The sequence below is a fragment of the Cervus canadensis genome, chromosome 11 (genome assembly GCF_019320065.1).
Source record: "Cervus canadensis isolate Bull #8, Minnesota chromosome 11, ASM1932006v1, whole genome shotgun sequence".
Lineage (NCBI taxonomy): Eukaryota > Metazoa > Chordata > Mammalia > Artiodactyla > Cervidae > Cervus > Cervus canadensis.
In genome coordinates, this window is record NC_057396.1 from 39697844 (window position 1) to 39719364 (window position 21521).

Genomic DNA, 21521 nt, shown 5'->3' on the forward strand with positions numbered 1-21521 from the left:
TCTGAGCCAGAATTGAAACTTCAATCGTTATGAATTCAAAGCCAGTCGTCTTTGCACTACTACCTAGCTATTTTATTTTTAAATTTATTTATTTATTTATTTTTGCCCGAGCTGGGGCAAAATTGCTGTGCAAGGGCTTTCTCTAATTTGGGCAAGTGGGGACCATCTCTAGTTGCTGGCAGACTCTAAGTGAAGTGAAGTGAAGTCGCTCAGTTGTGTCCGACTCTTTGCGAGCCCATGGACTGGGGCCTACCAGGCTTCTCCATCCATGGGATTTTCCAGGCAAGAATACTAGAGTGGGTTGCCCGTTTCCTTCTCCAGGAGATCATCCCCACCCAGGGATTGAACCCAGGTCTCCCGCACTGTAGGCAGACGCTTTACCGTCTGAGCCACCAGGGAAGTCCTACCTTAGTAGTTGTGGTGCAAGTTGCCCCAAGGCATGTGGAATCTTCCTAGACCAGGGATTAGACTCCTGTTCCCCTGCATTGGCAGGCAGATTCTCAACCACTGGACCATCAGGGACGTCCCTGCATAGCTATTTCAGATTCCAGCATTGATTTGTACATTCTGTTGTTGTTCAGTCGCTAAGTCCTGTCTGACCCTTTGCAACTCCTTTGCCCGGCTTCCGTGTACCTCACTATCTCCCGGAGTTTGCTCAAGCTCCTGTCCATTGAGTCGGTGATGCCATCCAACCATCTCATCCTCTGTCACCCCCTTTTCCTCCTGCCCTCAGGAGGTGAGTTTAGTCTGAGGAATTTAGAGAAGGGGGTCTAGAGCTCAGAGCTGTCAATAGTTTTGAAGTAGAATGGGATTCAGCAAAAATCAGGAAGAGATAAAGGAACAATCCAGGGGTGCTCTAGTCAATTGATCTCAAACAGAAAAAAACCTGTTTGGCTGCAGGTTAGAGAGAGGAAAAAATGGGAGGAGGGGGGCTGTGGAGGGACTGACCATAATAGCTATAAGGAAATGGAAAGAGTTACTCTTCCCTTTTCAGCCCTCCATTGGAGTCTCTTGTGGGTGAACACCTTGATCATAAGTACCTAGCACCTAAGGGCATATTAAGGCCCAGACTGATCTGTCTGAGCTGACTGGATTTTGTCAAGACATCCTATGGGACTTCCCTGGTGGTCCAGTGGCTAAGAAGGGTTGATCCCTGGTCAGGGTTTGATTTGTGATCAGAGAACTATATCCTACTTATGTAAAGAAGATCGAAGATCCAATGTTGCCGCAACTAAGAATTGATGCAGTCAAATAAATGAATATTTGTTTTAAGAGACATCATGTATATTTTCACACCTTGGGAAGATTTTTACTCTAAACAATTTAAAGTGCAGAGGGGTTAAAAAAAAAAAAGCATGGAAGCTAAGAAAAAAGCTATTGTTTATGTTGTGAGGTACATACAAACTGTGCTGCCTTTGGTAAAATGTTTTTTATCTCATTGGCTCTCATTTTTTGTTTCATCATATATAAAATGAAGAAATAATTCTATCCCAGGCTCTCAAAGTTATTCTGAGAATTAAATGAGGTTGGAAACTGCTTCGTAATTAGAAAGCTCATTACAAACATAAATTGTTATTGATATTAAGGAAAGGACTGAGGAGAGGGCAAGGAAGGAAACTGAAAGAAAGTGAAGAAAGGGGAACTTTCTGCAAAGCATCCTTCCCAGCAGTAAGTCTGCAGTTTCAGCCTTTTGGTACCTATGTGTCTTTATAAAGCTTGGTATATGCAAAGAAAGGTAAAAGACAATCTTGTCAATTTTATTTATTTTTATTTTTAATTTTTCTTTTTGGCTGTGCTGGGTCTTCGTTGTGGTGTGCAGGCTCTCGAATGCACAAGGCTCAGTAGTTGTGGCTTGTGGACTTAGTCACCTTTCAGCATGTGGGATCTTAGTTCCCGTACCAGGGGTAAAACCGTTGTCTCCGCATTGGCAGGCAGATTCTAAACTGCTGGACCTCTAGGGAGGTCCCTTGTCAATTTTATTATTGCATTTCTTTTAAGTACATTTGAAACCAATCAGGGCCCTGTGCAGCTTCCAGGCTTAGAGACCTTTCTGCCCTCCACTTCTTGTAGGCAAGACCTCAGCCATTATGACCCTGAGTTCCAAAGAGCAGATTAGAACAATTGCTAATCAAGGAAGGAGCAGCCAAAAATTGTCTGAGGCAAGATGAAAGGAACCAGATAAGTTCATCAAGATTAGGAGACCCTACCACTGGAGACCCTGCACACACCCTAATCTTGTCAGAGACTCCACCTTTGATTTACTGTTATAAAATCCCTCATCAGTTCTTTGGGGTTGAGATACATAGCTTTTTGAGGCAGAGGCCTGGTGTGTCTCCCTTTGCCTGGCAATGGAATAAAACTATCCTTTTCTATTTCACCCACAACCCTGTCTCCAAGATTTCATTCGGCCCTGGTATTTGTACAGAGAGGCCAAGCTTTCAGAAACACACTAACCTACACAAAATCGAACTTTATGTCCTAAACCATATAACAGTTTTCTGATGCTCAACTTCATCAAGGTATAATTGACACAAAATCAATGAGTTTTCACAAAATCATACACCAGGTACCACCACCATAATCAGCATACAGATTCTATCCATTAGCCTTCCTAGTCAAGCTTGACATGCTCAGCCCCATGACACATAAACCCTCTAATGTGCTTTCTATTACTATCAATTAGATTTGCCATTCCTAGTTTCATAAAAATGGAAGCATTCAGTAAGCACTTTTTATGTCTGGCTTTTTTTCCCTACTCACTGTAGTGTTTCTGAGATTATTTCTATGATGTTGAGTATATAGGTCTTCCTTCCTCATTGCTAAACAACCATCCATTGACATCCACACAACAATCATCCTTTCATCTGTTAATGGCTCTTTGGGTCATTTCCAGTTTTCCACTATCGTAAATAAAGATAATATGTACACTTGGGTACAAATCTTTGTGTGGATATATGTTTTCATTTCTCTCTAAATAGCTAAGAACGGAAAGACTGGTTTGCATGGAAGTGCATGTGTAACTTTATAAGAAACTGCCTAGTCATTTCTGAAATTGGTTGTATAATTTTACATTCCCACCAGCAATTATGGACATCTTCATCAACAGTTTGAATACTCAGTCTTTTAAGTGTATCTACTGTAGTAGATGTGTAATATGTACACAATGCTCTCCTCTGATGACTTAATAATGTTGAGCATCTTTTCATGTGCTATAATATCTATTTGTAGTATCTGTATATCTATAAAAGTATCTGTTTTGTCTGTCTTATTTCTTTTTGTCATACCATGTGGCTTTTGGGATCTTAGTTCCTCCACCAGGAATTGAACCTGGGCCATGGTCCTATCCACTGGGCTGCCAGGGAATACCCTGTTTTGCTTCTTTTTAAAATTGGGTTGTTGCCTTACTGCTATTGGATTGTAAGATACTCTGGGTACAATTCTTTTGGTCAGATTTCTGTTTTGTGAATCTTTCAGTTTGCATCTTTTCATTTTCTTAATAGGTCTTTCAAAAAGCAATTTTCTATTTTGATAGAGTCCAATGTATCTGTTTCTTTTATAATTGTGCCTTTTGTGTTCAATATAAGAAATCTTTCTTACTTCAAGAATGTAAAGATTTTCTCTTACATTTTCTCCTAGAATTTTTTGTTGTTGTTTTTTAATTTTATTGAAGTATAATTGATTTACAATATTGTGTTAATTTCTGCATAGCTAAGTGATTCAGTTATACATACATGTATATATTCTTTTTCATATTCTTTTCAGTCGTGGTTTATTACAGGATATTGAATATAGTTCCCTGTGCTATAAAGTTGGACCTTGTTGTTTATCCATGCTAAATGTAATAGTTTGCATCTACTAACCCCAAACTCCCAGTCCATCCCTCCTCTTTCCCTCTTCTCCTTGGCAATCCCAAGTCTGTTCTCTATGTCTGTGAGTCTGTTTTGTATGTGCATGCTCAGTTGTGTCCAACTCTTTGCAACCCCAGGGACTGCAGCCCACCAGGTTCCTCTGTCCATGGGAATTTCCAGGCAAAAATACTGGAGTGGGTTGCCATTTCCTACTCCATCTCCTAGAATTTTATAGTTTTAGCATTCATGTTTTCATTTATGATCCAGTTTGAATTAATCTTTTGTGTGTATAGTGTACAAGCATATGGATAGCCAGTTAGTACAGCACAGTTTGTTAAAAAGCTTACTCTTTGATCATTGACTCACTTGGCCACTTTGCTGAAAATCAGTTAACCAAATATATGTGTGTAGATTTATGTCTGAGGGCTTCCCTGATAGCTCAGTTGGTAAAGTATCCGCCTGCAATGAAGGAGACCCTAGTTTGATTCCTGGGTTGAGAAGATCCACTGGAGAAGAGATAGGCTACCCATTCCAGTATTCTTGGGCTTCGCTTGTGGCTCAGCTAGTAAAGAATCCGCCTGCAATGCGGGAGACCTGGATTCGATCCCTGGATTGTGAAGATCCCCTGGAGAAGGGAAAGGCTACCCACTCCAGTATTCTGGCCTGGAGAATTCCATGGACTGTAGTCCATGGGGTGGCAAAGAATTGGACACAACTGAGCACCTTTCACTTTCACTTTATGTCTGAACTGTCTATTTTGTTCCATTGATCTGTTTATCTGTCCCTATGCCAATATCACATGTGTATGTGCTAAGTCACTTCAGTCGTGTCAGACTCTCTTCAACCCCCTGGGCTGTAGCCAGCAAGGCTCCTCTGTCCATGGGATTCTACAGGCAAGAACACTGGAGTGGGTTGCCATGCCCTCCTCCAGGGAATGCCAATATCACAGTGTCTTGATACTATAGGTTATTGTGTGCATGCTCAATCACTTCAGTCATGTCAGACTCTTTGCAACCCCATGGACTGTAGGTTACTAGTAAGTCTTAGAGTCAGGTAGTATAAATCCTCCAACTTTTTATTACTCTTTTTCAAAATGTTTAGATTATTCTAGGTTATTTGCATTTCCAGATACATTTCTCCCCCCACCCCCAACTCTTTTAGCCCTAGGTGGTATAAATCCTCTCAACTTTTTTACTCTTTTTCAAATTCTCTTTGTGAGAATTTTTCTTTTGGTCACGCTGGCTCTTCATTGCTGCTTGCAGGCTTTCTTTAGTTGCCACAAACAAGGGCTGCTCCTTATTGCTGTGCACAGGCTTCTCATTGTTCTGGCTTCTCTTGTTGCAGAGCATGGGCTCTAGGTGCATAGGCTTCAGCAGTTTCGGCCCTAGAGCTCTAGAGCTTGGGCTCAGTAGTTGGGGCGCATGGACTTAGTTGCTCCAAGGCAGTGGAATTTTCTTAGACCAGAAATCAAACCCATGTCCCCTGCATTGGCAAGTGGATTCTTATCCACCATACCACCAAAGAAGCCCATTTTGTGAGATTTTAAAAGTTCCCATTTGTTCCTAATTTCCTTAAAGTTTTTAACATGGACATGGTATTGAATTCTGTCAAATATTTTTCTTGAACTGTTAATATCACCATACGGATTTTATTCTTTATTCTGTTAATGTGGTGAATTATACTAATGATTTTCATATGTTGCTTTCTGGGAATAAACTACACTTGGTCATAGTGTATTGCCATTTTTGTATATTGCTGTACTCAATTAGCTAAATTTTTTTGAAGATATGTACATCTATCTCAATGAGGGATGTTGTTCAGTAGTCTTCCTTTCCTAAATGGTTTTACCTGGTTTTGGTATCAGGATAATGCTAGCCTCATAAAATATATTCCTTCCTCTTTTGTTTTCTGAAAGAATTTATGTAGGACTGGTATTATTTCTTCCTTAAATATTTGGTAGAATTCAACAGTGAAACCATCAGATCCTTGGAGTTTTCGTTTTGGAAAGATTTTGAATTATGAATTTAAGTTTTAATAGATATAGGACTATTCAGGTTTTCTACTTTTCTTAAGTCAGTTTTGGCAATTTGTGTCTATCAAGGAATTTGTCTCTCTCATCTAAGTTGTCTAATTTATTGGAATAAGTGGTTTTTAATATTCATGTTATTCATTTAATGTCTCCAGTATCTGTAGTGACATTCCTTCTTTCACTCCTGTTACTAGGAATTTGTATCACAATTTTGCTACTTCTTGCCAGGTTTGGTAAATACTTTTTTTAAAACCTATTTACTTTTGGTTGTACTGGGTCTTCATTGCTGTGCAGGATTTTTCTCTAGTTGTGGCGAGGATTTTTCTCTACTATCTAATTGTGGTGCGCAGGCTTCTCATCTCAGTGGCTTTTCTCATAGAGCACAGGCTGTAGGGTGCCCGGGCTTTGGTAGCTGCGGTACGTAGGCTCAGCAGTTGTGTCTCTAGAGCACAGGCTCAGTAGCTGTGCTGCATGGGCTTGGTTGCTCCACAGCACGTGGGATCTTCCCAGATCAGGGATTGAACCCATGTCTCCTGCATTGGCAGGAGATACCAGGAAAGCCCCAGATCTGGTAATTTTTTATTGGATAATATAGTAAAATATATGTTGCTGACTAAGTGAATTTTTTTGTCTTTCTTTAATGAATGCTTTGTCCTGGTAGGCAATAAGTTATTTGGGGTTCAGTTTGACACCTGCAAGCCTTGCTTACAAGGTTTCTAAGGGTAAATCTAAGTCATCATTATAGGGCTATTTTACAGTAAAACTAAGGTGTGGTTTTTGGGGTTCTATTAATGTCCCAAGTGATCAACAAGGTCTTTGCAGTCTGGCTGATAGGAACAGACTGCAGCATCCCAGGCTTCTCTGCCCTTCACCATCTCCCGAAGTTTGCCCAAATTCATGTCCATTGCATCAGTGATGTCATCCAGTCATCTCACCATCTGATGTCCTCTTCTGCCCTCAATCTTTCCCAGCATCAGGAACTTTTCCAATGAGTCAACTGTTCACATCAGATGACCAAAATACTGGAGCTTCAGCTTCAGCATCAGTCCTTCCAACAAGTATTCAGGGTTGATTTCCCTTAAGATTGACTGGTTTGATCTCCTTGCTGTCCCGGGAACTCTCAGGAGTCTTCTCCAGTACCATATTTCAAAGGCATCGAACTATGTAATATTCAACAAAGATTCAGGGGAACTTTAATGTGGGTTTCTTGAGTTCTTTTTCTGCAAAGTCCTCTCCTCTCAGAAACCCTACTCTGCTATCTCAATCACCTTGACCTCTCTAAAGTTCAAATTCTGTCTCTATGACTCAGTAAGACCACAATACTCCTTATGGTAACCCCCTTTCTGCCCTATGGTTCAGACTGTGCCTCCAGACAGAAAACTGGGGAAACTATAGGGCCTACCTCATCTATTTTCTTTCTTTCAAGAATCACAATCCTTCTCCTTGTTTGAAGTCTGAAAGCAGCTGTTTTGTATATTTTGTCCAGTTTCTAGTTATTTACAGCAGGAGGTGTTCACTGTTTCTCCAATGAGATTGAAAACAGAAGACTGTCATTTTTAGCTACTGTGGACAGGTAGAAATACTCTCTTTATCACATAAAGTAATCAGGATAACCATTAGAACCAAAAGAGAAATTGCATATGAAGATTATTATTTTAATTCACAATGGAAAAGTTTCCTTTTACCTGTTCACTCATAATATGGGTGAAAATTGCTACATACTTTTCACAGTCCTTTTATATGCAGATCTAGCCCAAAAAGCAGACTGAAGGGGAGAAAGCAGTCAGAATACATGTGAGGTAGTATTGACCCCAATAACCAGAAAACTCTGACCTGAGGTCAGAATACCTCACTTCCTGGGAAGGAGGTCTGTGATTGGTTATTCGGTGGCCTTCATTTTCTAGGAAGACAGTCTCATTAAGAGTTGATCCAGAAACACTCAGCTTTTAGCTGGCAAAAATTATTCTAGTTAGTCATAGAGCTTCAGTACCATTATAGTTTAGTAGAAGGTGCATTAGCATAAGAGACAAACGGGTTAAATCTTGACCCTATAACTTCCTAGTTTTGACATGACTGAGGAGCTAAGGGGATTTTTTGCTATAAAACAGGAACAATAGCAATTTTATCATTAGATTGTTATAGGTCACATATATCAAACAACTAGTATGAGCCCTGCACACAGAGTAAACAATGTAAGGTAATTTAACCAATAGTTATTTGAACAGATGGGGCTTCCCAGGTGGCCCTAGTGGTAAAGAATTTGCCTGCCAGTGCAGGAGACTCAAGAGTGGCTGTTCATCACCAGCCCAGGTGGGATGCATGAGACAAGTGCTCGAACCTGGTGCACTGGGAAGACCCAGAGGAATCGGGTGGAGAGGGAGGGGGGAGGGGGGATAGGGATTGGGAACACGTGTAAATCTATTGCTGATTCATGTCAATGTATGACAAAACCCACTGAAAAAATAAATAAATTAATTTAAAAAAAAAAAAAAAGAGTGGCTGTTCAATCCCTGGGTCAGGAAGATCCCCTGGCGTAGGAAATGACAACCCACTCCAGTATTCTTCCCTGGGAAATTCCATGGACTGAGGAGCCTGGTGGGTTACAAGTCCATGGGGTCGAAAAGAGTGGAACATTACTAAGTGACTTAGTGCGCGCACACATGCGCACTTTGAACAGACTCCTCACTAAAGAAGATATACAGAGGGCAGATAAGTATATGAAAATATGCTCAACATCACATGTCATTGTGCTTAGTCGCTCAGTCATGTTCAACTCGTTGAGACACCACAGACTGTAGCCCACCAGGTTCCTCTGTCCATGGGGATTCTCCAGACAAGAATACTAGAGTGGGTTGCCATGCCCTCCTCCAGGGGATCTTCCCAACCCAGGAATCAAACCCAGGTCTCATGCATCGCAGACAGATTCTTTACCGACTGAGCCACCAGGGAAGCCCTCATATGTCATTAGGGAACTGCAAATTAAAATAAGATGCTACTGTATATCTATTGTTGTACATGGCTAAAATCCAAAACACTGACAACAACGAATACTGACAAGAATGTGAAGCTGCAGAAACTCACATTCACTGCGTGGAAATGCAAAATAGTACAGACACTTTGAAAGACAGTTTGGCAGTTTCTTAACAAAACTAAACATACACTTACCATATGATCCAGCAATCGCACTCTTTGGTATTTACACAAATGAGGTGAAAACTTATGTACAAATGAAAATCTGTACATGAATGTTTATTGTAGTTTTATTTAGAATTGCCAAAACTTGGAAGCTACCAAGATGTTTTTCAATAGGTGAATGGATAAACAAACCACAGTAAATCCATACAATGGGATATTGCTCAGCAATGAAAAGAAACAAGCTATCAAACCACAAAAATATAGTGGAAGCTTAGGTGTATATCAGTAAATGAACGAAGCCAATATGAAAAGACCACATACTATATGATTCTAACCATATGACATTCTGGAAAAGGCAAAACTATGAAAAAAGTGAATAGATTAGTGGTTGCCAGAGGCTCAGGGAGAGACAGATGAATAGGTAGAGCACAGGGGACTTTTTGGCAGTGAAACTATTCTATATGATACAGTAATAGTGCATATATGTCAGTATGAGTGGGTGAAGTCGCTCAGTCGTGTCCGACTCTTTGCGACCCCATGGACTGTAGCCCACCAGGCTCCTCCATCCATGAAATTTTCTAGGCTAGAGTACTGGAGTGGGTTGCCATTTCCTTCTCCAGGGGATCTTCCCGACCCAAGGATCGAACCCAGGTCTCCCGCATCGTGGGCAGACGCTTTACTGTCTGAGCCACCAGGGAATCCCATATGTCATTATACATTTGTCAAAACCCATAGAATATACAACACAAATAATGAACCTTCATGTAAACTGTGCATGTCAGTAAATATTATAGTATATCAATATCAGTGGGTACATGTGTATGTATGGCTGAATCCCTTCGCTGTTCCCCTGAAACTAACATAGCACTGTGTGCTTTGTCACTCAATCATGTCCAACTCTTTGCAACCCCATGGACTGCAGCCCACCAGGCTCCTCTGTCCATGGGGATTCTCTGGCCAAGAATACTAGAGTGGGTTGCCATGCCTTCCTCCAGGGGATCTTCCCAACCCAGGAATCAAACCAAGGTCTCTCGCATTGCAGGCAGGTTCTTTACTATCTGAGCCACCAGGGAAGCCCAGAAATACTGAAGTGGATAGCCTATCCCTTTTCCAGGGGATCTTCCCAACTCAGGAATTGAGTCTGGATCTCCTGCATTGCAGGATTTTTTACCAACTGAGCTACCAGGGAAGCCCAGCATTATTAATCGTCTACACCCCATTTCAGAGGAGCTTCCCTGGTGGTTCAGTAGGTAAAGAATCTGCCTGCAGTGCAGGAGACACAGGAGATGTGGGTTTGATCCCTAGGTTAGGAAGATTCCCTGGAGAAGGAAATAGCAACTCACTCCAGTATTCTTGCCTGAAAAATTCTATGTACAAAGGAGCCTGGTGGGCTACAGTCCAAAGGGTCGCAGAGTCAGACACAACTGAGTGACTGAACACGCATTGTGCTCATGCTCAGTCACTTCTTTCAGGGGATCTTCCTGACCCAGGAATCAAACCCATATCTCCTGTGTCTCCTGCACTGAAGGCAGGTTCTTTACCCACTGAGCCACCTGGGAAGCCCAAACACACACACTGTACCCCAATACAAAATTTAAAAAGTTTTAAAAAATATTTAGTAAAAAATAATAATATATCAATATCAGCTCATCAGCTATAACAAATGTACCACTAATGCAAGATGTTAAGGACAGGGGAAACTGAGTGGGGAGAAGTGAAGGGGTAAGTGAGAATTCTCTGTACTTGCTGCTCACTTTTTCTGTTATTCTACAACTGCTCTAAAAACTAAAGTCAATTAAAAAATCAATAGTGGCAGAATGATGAAATTATATAAGTAGAGAACAAATTTGTGATTATCAAGGGTTAGAGATGGTGGTGGACAAGAAAGAAAAGAAGTAATGTGACTTTAAAAGGGAAAACACTAAGGGATATGTGATTATGGAATAGCTCCATATCTTTTTTTTTTTTTTTTTTCTGGCTGCAGTGCATGTGGGATCTTAGTTCCCTGACCAGGAATTGAACACATGCCCCCTGCAGTGGAAGTCCAGCATCTTTTTTTTTTTTTTTTTCCATTTATTTTTATTAGTTGGAGGCTAATTACCTTACAATATTGTAGTGGTTTTTGTCATACATTGACATGAATCAGCCATGGATTTACATGTATGCCCCATCCCAATCCCCCCTCCCACCTCCCTCTCTACCCGATCCCTCTGGGTCATCCCAGTGCACCAGGCCCGAGCACTTGTCTCATGCACCCAACCTGGTGATCTGTTTCACCATAGATAATATACATGTTTCGATGCTGTTCTCTCGAAACATCTCACCCTCGCCTTCTCCCACAGAGTCCAGAAGTCTGTTCTGTACATCTGTGTCTCTTTTTCTGTTTTGCATATAGGGTTATCATTACCATCTTTCTAAATTCCATATATATGTGTTAGTATACTGTAATGGTCTTTATCTTTCTGGCTTACTTCACTCTGTATAATGGGCTCCAGTTTCATCCATCTCATTAGAACTGATTCAAATGAATCCTTTTTAATGGCTGAGTAATATTCCATGGTGTATATGTACCACAGCTTCCTTATCCATTCGTCTGCTGATGGGCATCTAGGTTGCTTCCATGTCCTGGCTATTATAAACAGTGCTGCGATGAACATTGGGGTGCACGTGTCTCTTTCAGATCTGGTTTCCTCAGTGTGTATGCCCAGAAGTGGGATTGCTGGGTCATGTGGCAGTTCTATTTCCAGTTTTTTAAGAAATCTCCACACTGTTCTCCATAGCGGCTGTACTAGTTTGCATTCCCACCAACAGTGTAAGAGGGTTCCCTTTTCTCCACCCCCTCTCCAGCATTTATTGCTTGTAGACTTTTGGATAGCAGCCATCCTGACTGGCGTGTAATGGTACCTCATTGTGGTTTTGATTTGCATTTCTCTGATAATGAGTGATGTTGAGCATCTTTTCATGTGTTTGTTAGCCATCTGTATGTCTTCTTTGCAGAAATGTCTGTTTAGTTCTTTGGCCCATTTTTTGATTGGGTCATTTATTTTTCTGGAATTGAGCTGCAGGAGTTGCTTGTATATTTTTGAGATTAATCCTTTGTCTGTTTCTTCATTTGCTATTATTTTCTCCCAATCTGAGGGCTGTCTTTTCACCTTACTTATAGTTTCCTTTGTTGTGCAAAAGCTTTTAAGTTTCATTAGGTCCCATTTGTTTAGTTTTGCTTTTATTTCCAATATTCTGGGAGGTGGGTCATAGAGGATCCTGCTGTGATTTATGTCGGAGAGTGTTTTGCCTATGTTCTCCTCTAGGAGTTTTATAGTTTCTGGTCTGACATTTAGATCTTTAATCCATTTTGAGTTTATTTTTGTGAATGGTGTTAGAAAGTGTTCTAGTTTCATTCTTTTACAAGTGGTTGACCAGTTTTCCCAGCACCACTTGTTAAAGAGGTTGTCTTTTTTCCATTATATATCCTTGCCTCCTTTGTCAAAGATAAGGTGTCCATAGGTTTGTGGATTTATCTCTGGGCTTTCTATTCTGTTCCATTGATCTATATTTCTGTCTTTGTGCCAGTACCATACTGTCTTGATGACTGTGGCTTTGTAGTAGAGTCTGAAGTCAGGCAGGTTGATTCCTCCTGTTCCATTCTTCTTTCTCAAGATTAAAGTCCAGCATCTTAACCATTGGACTGCCAGGGAAGTCCCCAGACTTCTTGAATGCAGTGGCTGCTACATGAATGCACACATTTGATAATATGGCATAGAACTATACACACATTGTACCAGTGTCAACTTTCTGGTTTTAATATTGTGCTAATGTCCAAGATGCAATGGGGAAATGGGGTAAAGAATACATAGGACTTCTCTGTACTGTTTTTGCAACTTCCTGTGAATCTATAATTGCATAATAATAAAAAGCTTAGGGGGAGTTCCATAGTGGTCCAGTGGTTAGGATTCTGTGCTTTCCCTGCTGTGGGCCTGTGTTCAATACCAAGTCAGGGAACTAAGATCCCACAAACTGTATGACTCAAGACAAAAAAGAAAAAAAATTTTTTAAATAATAAACATTGTAACCAAGAGGAGTCTGAGTAGACATAGAGGTAAAATGCCATGTCGCATCCTGGATAGGATTCTTAAAAAGAAAAAAGACATTGGGAAAAACAGAACATCTGAATAAACTAAGGACTTCAGTTAATAATAATGTATCAGTAGTGGCTCATTAGTTGTGACAAACATACCATGCTAATATAAGATGTTAATAATAGGGGAAACTAGATGTGCAGTATGGGTGAACTCTGTTCTATCTTTGCAGTAACTCTGCAAACCTAAAGCTATTCTAAAATAAAAAGTTCAAATTCTACCAAAAGTTCAGAGAAGTGCTAACACCTGTCCTGCTTAAATCTTGCAAAAATTTGCAGAGGGAGGATCACTTGCAGACTCACTATATGACAACAACTCAAAACCTATGGGATTCAGTAAAGGAGTGTTAAGAGGGAATTTTATAGCTATACAAGCCTACCTCAAGAAACAAGAAAGACGTCAAATGAAAAACCTAACCTTACACCTAAATCAACTAGAAAAAGAACCAAAGAAAAAACCTCCAAAGTTATTAGAAGGAAAGAAATCATAAAGATCAGGGCAGAAATAAAAAAAATTTAAAAATAAATAAATAAATAAAAAGATCAGGGCAGAAATAAATGAAAAAGAAATGAAAGAAACAATAGCAAAGATCAATAAGACCAAAATCTGGTTCCTTGAGAAGATAAACAAAATTAATAAACCATTAGCCAGATACATTAAGAAAAAAAGGGAAATGACTCAAATCAATAAATTAGAAATGAAAAAGAAGTTACAACAGACAATGCAGAAATACAAAAGATCATATGAGACTACTATAAGCAACTATATGTCAATAAAATGGGCAACATGAAAGAAGTGGACAAATTCTTAGAAAAATACAAACTTCCAAGACTGAACCAGGAAGAAACAGAAACTATGAACAGACCAATCACAAACACTGAAATCAAAACTGTGATTTAAAAAAAAAACCTTCCAAAAACAAAAGCCCAGGGCCAGATGGCTTCACAGTCAAATTCTAGCGAAAGTTTAGAGAAGAGTTAGCTCCTCTCCTGCTCGAAATCTAGAATAAAAGGTTTATTAAAAAATAATGAATATTGTTAAGTTAATAAGATACATAAGTCAAATACATAAGGATTTATATCCAGAATATACAGAGAGTTCCTGCAAACTGGGAAAAAAAAAAACTCAAAAAGTCTACAAAAGACTTACATAGATGTCTCACCAAAGAGAAAAAGAGAAAAAAACAATATGAAAAATAAACATATGAAAAGGTGTTCAACATCATAAAGTTATCAAAGAAATGCAAATTAAACCACCATAAGGTAGAATTACCCTGGAAGAAAAGCTATGACAAACCTAGACAGCATATTTAAAAGCAGAGATATTACTTTACTGACAAAGTCCATATAGTCAAAGCTATGGTTTTTCCAGTAGTCAAGTACGGATGTAAGTTGGATCATAAAGAAAGCTGAGCACTGAAGAATTAATGCTTTTGAACTGAGATGTTGGAGGAGACTCTTGAGAGCCCTTGGACTCCAAAGAGATCAAACCAGTCCATCCTAAAGGAAATCAGCCCTGAATACTCATTGGAAGGACTGATGCTGAAGCTGAAGCTCCAATACTTTGGCCACCTGATGTGAAGAACTGACAGATTGGAAAAGAGCCTGATGCTGGGAAAGACTGAAGGCAGGAGGAGAAGGGGACAACAAAGGATGAGATGGTTGGATGTCAGCACCAACTCAATGGACATGAGTTTGAGCAAGCTCTGAGAGATAGTGAAGGACAGGGAAGCCTGGAGTGCTGCAGTCCATGCAAAGAGTTGGACACAACTGAGTGACTGAACTGAACTGATGACAGTGGATATACACTTTTAAAAAAGTAGTGTTTATGTCTATCAAAAGACTTGCACATGAATATTTGTGGCAGTGTTCTTTACAATCATTCAAAACTGAAAAGACTCAAATATCTATTAATATAATGATAAATAAATTCATGCACTGGAATGCTACACTGAAATGAAAAAAGGACAAATTACTGATACTCACATGATACGGATGAATCTCCCTGACAATGTTGAATGACAGAAGTCACACATATAGATCCTGTATATACGGTATGACTCTGCTTACATTAAAATTCAAAAGTATAGAAAATTAATCAGTAGTTGTAGAAGTCGGAATAGTAGCTACCCCTAGAGAGGATACAGACAGAGGGAGCAAACAAGGAAATTTCTGGGATGATGGAAATGTTCTATGTATTGGTTCGAATAGTGGTTACAACAGTTACATACACATGCAAAAATTATCTAGGTCCTAGGACTTCCTGGTTGTCCAGTAGTTGGGAATCTACTTTCCAGTGCAGAGGACATGGATTCAATCCCTGGTCAGGGAACTAAGATCCCATATGCCTCTGGGCTACTAGCCCACGTGCCTCAACTAGAGAGTCCATATACCACTGGCAAGACGCAATGCAGCCAAAATAAATAAATAAATAAATAAATATTTTAAAAAATGACCTAGGTCCTCACTTAAGATTAATGCACTCTATTATATATGTGCTTACAAATATAATTTTGCAGCAATTTAAAAATATTTATTTATTTGGCTGTGCTGGGTCTTAGTTGCAGACTGTGGGATCTAGTCCCTTGACGAGAGATCAAAGCCCCCTACATTGGGCCTTGGGAGTCTTAGACACTGGACCACCAAAGAAGTAGCCAGATATAACTTTGCAAAGTACAACTGTAAAGCTAATAGAAAAAGTGTAAAAGAATTTTTTTTTAACTTAGAAGGAGGGAAATGGTTTTAAAACTCAAAAACAAAAATGTATCTACATAAAAACAAGGATTTCTATCCAATTAAAGATACAAGAGACAAAGTTAATGGCAAAGTCTATATAGAAATTTACCACATCTAAAACCCACAGAGGATAATTATCAAGTATATATGCAGAATTTCTGCAGTCAGTATAATTAAGACCACAAAGAAAAATGGAAATGTAGTATTAAGAGGCGATTCATAAAAGGGGAAGCTTGAATTGCTAAATGGGACATAAAGAAATGCTCAAGGTCACAAGTAATTAGTGAAACATGAAACAATGAACTGCCACTTTTTATTCCACTGGGACAGCAACAAAAAAATATAAAGTAATATAATACCAAGTATTTGTCAATACAAGTATATGGGAAGAATGGTGCTCTTGTGTACTGCTTGTGAAAGTATAACCTTATTCAACTATTTTGGAAAATAATCTGTTAGTTCTTAGCGAAAGCAAATAGTGCTTTCATACTATAAGGCAGTGCTCCCAGTCCTAGGTCTGCAATCCAGAGCAAAATCTTCATAGTTTTCTTTTAGAGGAAAGTCGAAGGGAACCCAAGTATCTATCATTAGAGCAGTAGAAAGTCTGGAAGAGCAATGGAAAAGACAAAAGTAGTCAATTCACATTTTGGAACAGTATGAGGCAGTTAAAAGCAACAATCTCAATGTATCTATAGCAATATGAACAGATCTGGAAAACAGTGTTGTGTGAAAAAGGAAGCAACCTAATGAAATTCACAGCATAATGACGTATGACATTGATGTAAATTACAAACCCACACACATGCCACTTCTGACCAAAACAAAGTAACTAGGGGGTGAGCCATCTCACTGTAACCAACTATAAAATTGGACAAACTACATAAGATATTCATCCTTAGGTAAAGGAAAAGAAAAAGACAGTGTAAGACTGATCCCTGAGAGAAAAGGAACTTACAAAGTGAACCTTATGGTTGTCCACCTATCTGTCTGAAGATGGTTCTCTTTTTTTTTTTTTTTTGGTTCTCTTTTTTAATTAAAAAATATTTTTTATTGAAGTATAGTTGAATTACAATGTTGTGATAATTACTGCTGTCCAGCAAAGTCACTCAGTTACACATATACATATGTGTTGGTTTAGTCACTAAGCCATGTCAGACTCTTTGTGACCCTATGGACTGTAGTCTGCCAGATTCCTCTGTCTGTGGGATTTCCCAGGCAAGAATCCTGGAGTGGGTTGCCATTTCATTCTCTAGGGGATCTTCCAGACCCAGAGGTCAAATCCACATCTCCTGCGCTGCGGGCAGTCTCCTTCATTGCAGGCAGATTCTTTACCACTGAACCACTGCCCACGTGTATATACACGCATTCTTTTTCATATTCTGTTCCATTATGGTTTATCACAGGATGTTGGACATAGTTCTCTGTGCTATACAGTAAGACCTTGTTTACCCATTCTATACATACCAGTTTGCATCTGCTAATCCCCAACTCCCAATCCAACCCCCAACCCCCTTGGCAATCACCAGTCTATCCTGTCTAAAGATAATTCTTAATTACAGCTTAAAGAAGAGGGTTCTGGCAGAACACAGGGATCCTGCTGATCTAAGAAATCAGAGATTAGAGCTCAGGCCAGGAGAAATCGCTGGAATCTTTGAGGTGAGATTTCCCCAAAGCGGGAGCTGTATATAGGTGAGCTACAGAAGTCTGGGTAGTGATGATCGCTCATGAGAACATGGCTGAGGGTTTTGTTGTATGTACATGAAGTGAAAGCGTCCAAGGCTTGCCAGATAAAGGCTCCCAGGAGCTAGAGAATGGACCAGAGATGGTAGAGACCAAGTTGTCTGGGAGTCACTGGATAGTCACTTCCAACCCTGACAGAGTAAAGAGATCCCATTAAACATCCCTGGACTTCAGCTGAGACGTTAGGACATCTGCGCCTTAGCCATAAGGACCATATCTTAAAGAAAAAGCTCTGCTAGATTCAACTTGATAAAATCTGAAAACAAACCCTCAAAAGTAACCCAATATATTTTTAGAAAATACACAGAGAAGAGTTTAGCATTAAAGGGGTGTCGCGTGAGCTGTTCTTACCTTTTGAGACAGATCGCATGCTGCCTATGGAATGTGTATGTTTCTAAACAAACTCGCTTTCTCTTGAAAAATAAAAAATAGGGGGCTTCCCTGGTGGCTCAGTGGTAAAGAATCCATCTGTCAATGCAGAAGACATGGGTTCAGTCCCTGATCTGGGAAGATCACACATGCTGTGGAGCAGCTAAGCCAGTATACCACAACTACTGAGTCTGTGATCCGGAGCCTAGGAGCCACAACTACTGAAGCCTGTGCACTGGAACTAGAAGGCAGCTCCTGCTCGATGCAACTAGAGAAGAAGCCTGTGCACAAAGACCTCCACACAGCCAAAATAAATAAATAATAAATAAAACGATAAAAAAATAAAAAATAAAAGGGTATCGTGTCTGCAATTTATTGTCAAAAAAGAAACATATGCAAAGAGAATGCTAAAGCTAACGTGGTAAAATGTTAACATTTGAGAAGTCAGGGTAAAGGGTGTATGGGAATTTTTGTACTTTTTTAAAATAAAGTCTGAAAACTAAAATTAAAAATAATAAAGAAATATTCAAAATTAAAAGTTTAAAAAATATAAAAATAATGAAACAGTATCCCACATTGTCACATTTTTTTCCCTTCTAAGCAACAGAAATTTATTTTCTCACAGTTCTGGAGGCTAAAATTCTAACACCAAGGTGTCAGCAGGGTTGATTTCTCCTGAGGCTTCTCTCCTTGGCTTGGAGATGGCTAACTTCTCACTGTGTCTTCACATGGTGTTTTCTCCATGGACACTGTGTCCCTGGTGTCTCTTTTTTTGGTGTCCTAATCTCTCCTTATAAGGACACCAGTCAAGTTGGATTAGGTCCTAATGGCTTCACTTTAACTTCACCTCTTTTAAGGCCCTATTTCCAGATATAGTCACATTCTGGTAGTTAAAGCTTCATCACATGAATTTTGGAAGGACACTGTTTAGACTTTAACATCTTCTGTCCTTTTTCTTCCTAATTCCTCTTTGTTTCTTCAAATATTAAAAAAATTAAAATCACCTATGATTGTGGACTTTTACATTTTCTCTTGTAATTCTATCAGTTGGCTTGCATTAGATATTTGGGGCTAAGTTACTTACTGGGGGACTGAAACTTTTACCATTATGAAATGATTGTCTTTAGCTCAGTAATTTTTTTTTTCATTAAAGTCTATTTTATCTGACATTTAAAAATGCCCACTCACAAAAAATAGTATTTTATGTTTTATAAGCATAATAATTACTTAAGGATATGTATAAAACATATTAAAATGGTTGCCCATGGAAGGGAAAGAGATGTTAATGAGAGTCACAGACTAAGGGGAATAAAAGAAGGGAATCTAACAAGGACCATTGATAATAAATGTGCCAGGGGTTGAGATTATAATTAACTCAAGTCTCCACATCTGAGATCCAAAAGCTGGGAGGAAAAGAAGGAAAAAAGTAAGGCTGGAAAGATGGCAGGAAGGACCATATAGGTCAAAATTATTAATTTTCAAGGAGTCCAGGAGGATTTTCAGATTACTACATATCATGATCCCTGAACTTGGAGGATGAGAGATACCACTTTAAATGCAGTTAGAATGAAGAGCATTCCAGGAAGAAGGCATAGGTACGGGAACATAGAATAATGAGAATGCATGGCATTTGAGAGTGGAAAGGGGAGGACAATCATGAGAGATGAATTCAGAAAGCTCAGCTAGTGCCAAAATGTAAAAGTATCATGTTAGAATTTGTGCTTTACAGGTGAAAGTAATTTTTAGGGCAGTACTGTAGAGTGGTTGAAAAGCTCAGATTTGAATTTAAAAGCCTTGGATTTGAATCTGAACCGTACCACAAGGCAGGTGTATGATGTTGGGCAAGTTATTTACTCTCAATGAGACTCAATTTCTCATTGAGAGTAAATAATGATATTTATGAGTGACTTGTGAGAAATGAGAAAATGCACATAAACCTCTGCGCACAGTACTTGGCTTCAGCCGCTCAGTCATACTGACTCTTTGTGACCCCATGGACTGCAGCATTCCAGGCTTCCCTGTTCTTCATTATCTCCCGGAGCTTGCTCAAACTCATGTCCATTGAGTTGGTGCTGACGTCCAACCATCTCATCCTCTGTTGTCCCCTTCTCCTCCTGCCTTCAGTCTTTCCCAGCATCAGGGTCTTTTCCAGTTTGTCAGTTCTTCCCATCAGGTGGCCAAAGTATTGGAGCTTCAGCTTCAGCATCAGTCCTTCCAATGAGTATTCAGGAATGATTTCCTTTAAGATTGACTGGTTGGGGGGGGACCGGAGATCTAGCAGCAACTGGAGCAGCATGGCCAAGCCTTGTGGGGTGCGCCTGAGCGGGGAAGCCCGCAAACAGGTGGACGTCTTCAGGCAAAATCTTTTCCAGGAGGCCGAGGAATTCCTCTACAGATTCTTGCCTCAGAAAATCATATACCTTAATCAGCTCTTGCAAGAGGACTCCTTCAATGTGACTGACCTGAATTCTCTCCGGGCCCCACTGGACATCCCTATTCCAGACCCCCCACCCAAGGATGATGAGATGGAAACAGATAAGCAGGAGAAGAAAGAAGTCCCTAAGTGCGGCTTTCTCCCTGGGAATGAGAAGATTCTGGCCTTGCTTGCCCTGGTTAAGCCAGAAGTCTGGACTCTCAAAGAAAAATGCATTCTGGTGATCACATGGATCCAGCACCTGATCCCCAAAATTGAGGATGGAAATGACTTTGGGGTGGCAATCCAGGAAAAGGTGTTGGAGAGGGTAAATGCAGTCAAGACCAAAGTGGAAGCCTTCCAGACAACTATTTCCAAGTACTTCTCAGAACGTGGGGATGCTGTGGCCAAGGCCTCTAAGGAGACCCATGTAATGGATTACCGGGCCCTGGTGCACGAACGAGACGAGGCAGTCTATGGGGCGCTCAGGGCCATGGTGCTGGACCTGAGGGCCTTCTATGCTGAGCTTTACCATATTATCAGCAGCAACCTGGAGAAAATTGTCAACCCAAAGGGTGAAGAGAAGCCATCTATGTACTGAGCCCAGGGTTAGGAGGGAAATAAATGACCTATACTTTGTGTAGATAAAAAAAAAAAAAAAAAGATTGACTGGTTGGATCTCCCTGCTGTCCAAGGGACTCTCAACAGTCTTCTTCAACACCATAATTGAAAAGCATCAATTCTGGAGAAGGAAACGGCAACCCATTCCAGTATTCTTGCCTGGAAAATCCCATGGACTAAGGATCCTGGTAGGCTACAGTCCATGGGGTTGAAAAAAAAAAAAAAGAAAGAAAAGCATCAATTCTTTGGCACTCCACTTTCTTTATGGTCCAACTCTCACATCCATACATGACTACTGGAAAATCCATAGCTTTGACTAGACAGACCTTTGTTGGCAAAGTAATGTCTCTGCTTTTTAATATGCTGTCTAGGTTGGTCATAGCTTTTCTTCCAAGGAGCAAGCGTCTTTTAATTTCATGGCTGCAGTCACCATCAGCAGTGATTTTGGAGTTCAAGAAAATAAAATCTGTCACTGTTTCTATACAGTGTACTATA

The 21521-nt window shown here is 39.9% G+C and overlaps 1 protein-coding gene across 1 annotated transcript; it reads left to right on the plus strand.

Moving 5' to 3' along the window:
- The first annotated feature begins 20255 nt into the window (after nt 1–20255).
- LOC122450370 (proteasome activator complex subunit 2) lies at nt 20256–21064 on the plus strand. The gene has a single exon (XM_043482685.1). It carries the CDS (start codon nt 20287–20289, stop codon nt 21004–21006), a length of 720 nt encoding a protein of 239 aa, XP_043338620.1. The 5' UTR covers nt 20256–20286; the 3' UTR covers nt 21007–21064.
- Nucleotides 21065–21521: the final 457 nt, after the last annotated feature.

Bases quoted from the DNA above. Each gene is read 5' to 3' on its own strand.
- LOC122450370 (XM_043482685.1), top strand. From the start codon at position 20,287: ATGGCCAAGCCTTGTGGGGTGCGCCTGAGCGGGGAAGCCCGCAAACAG.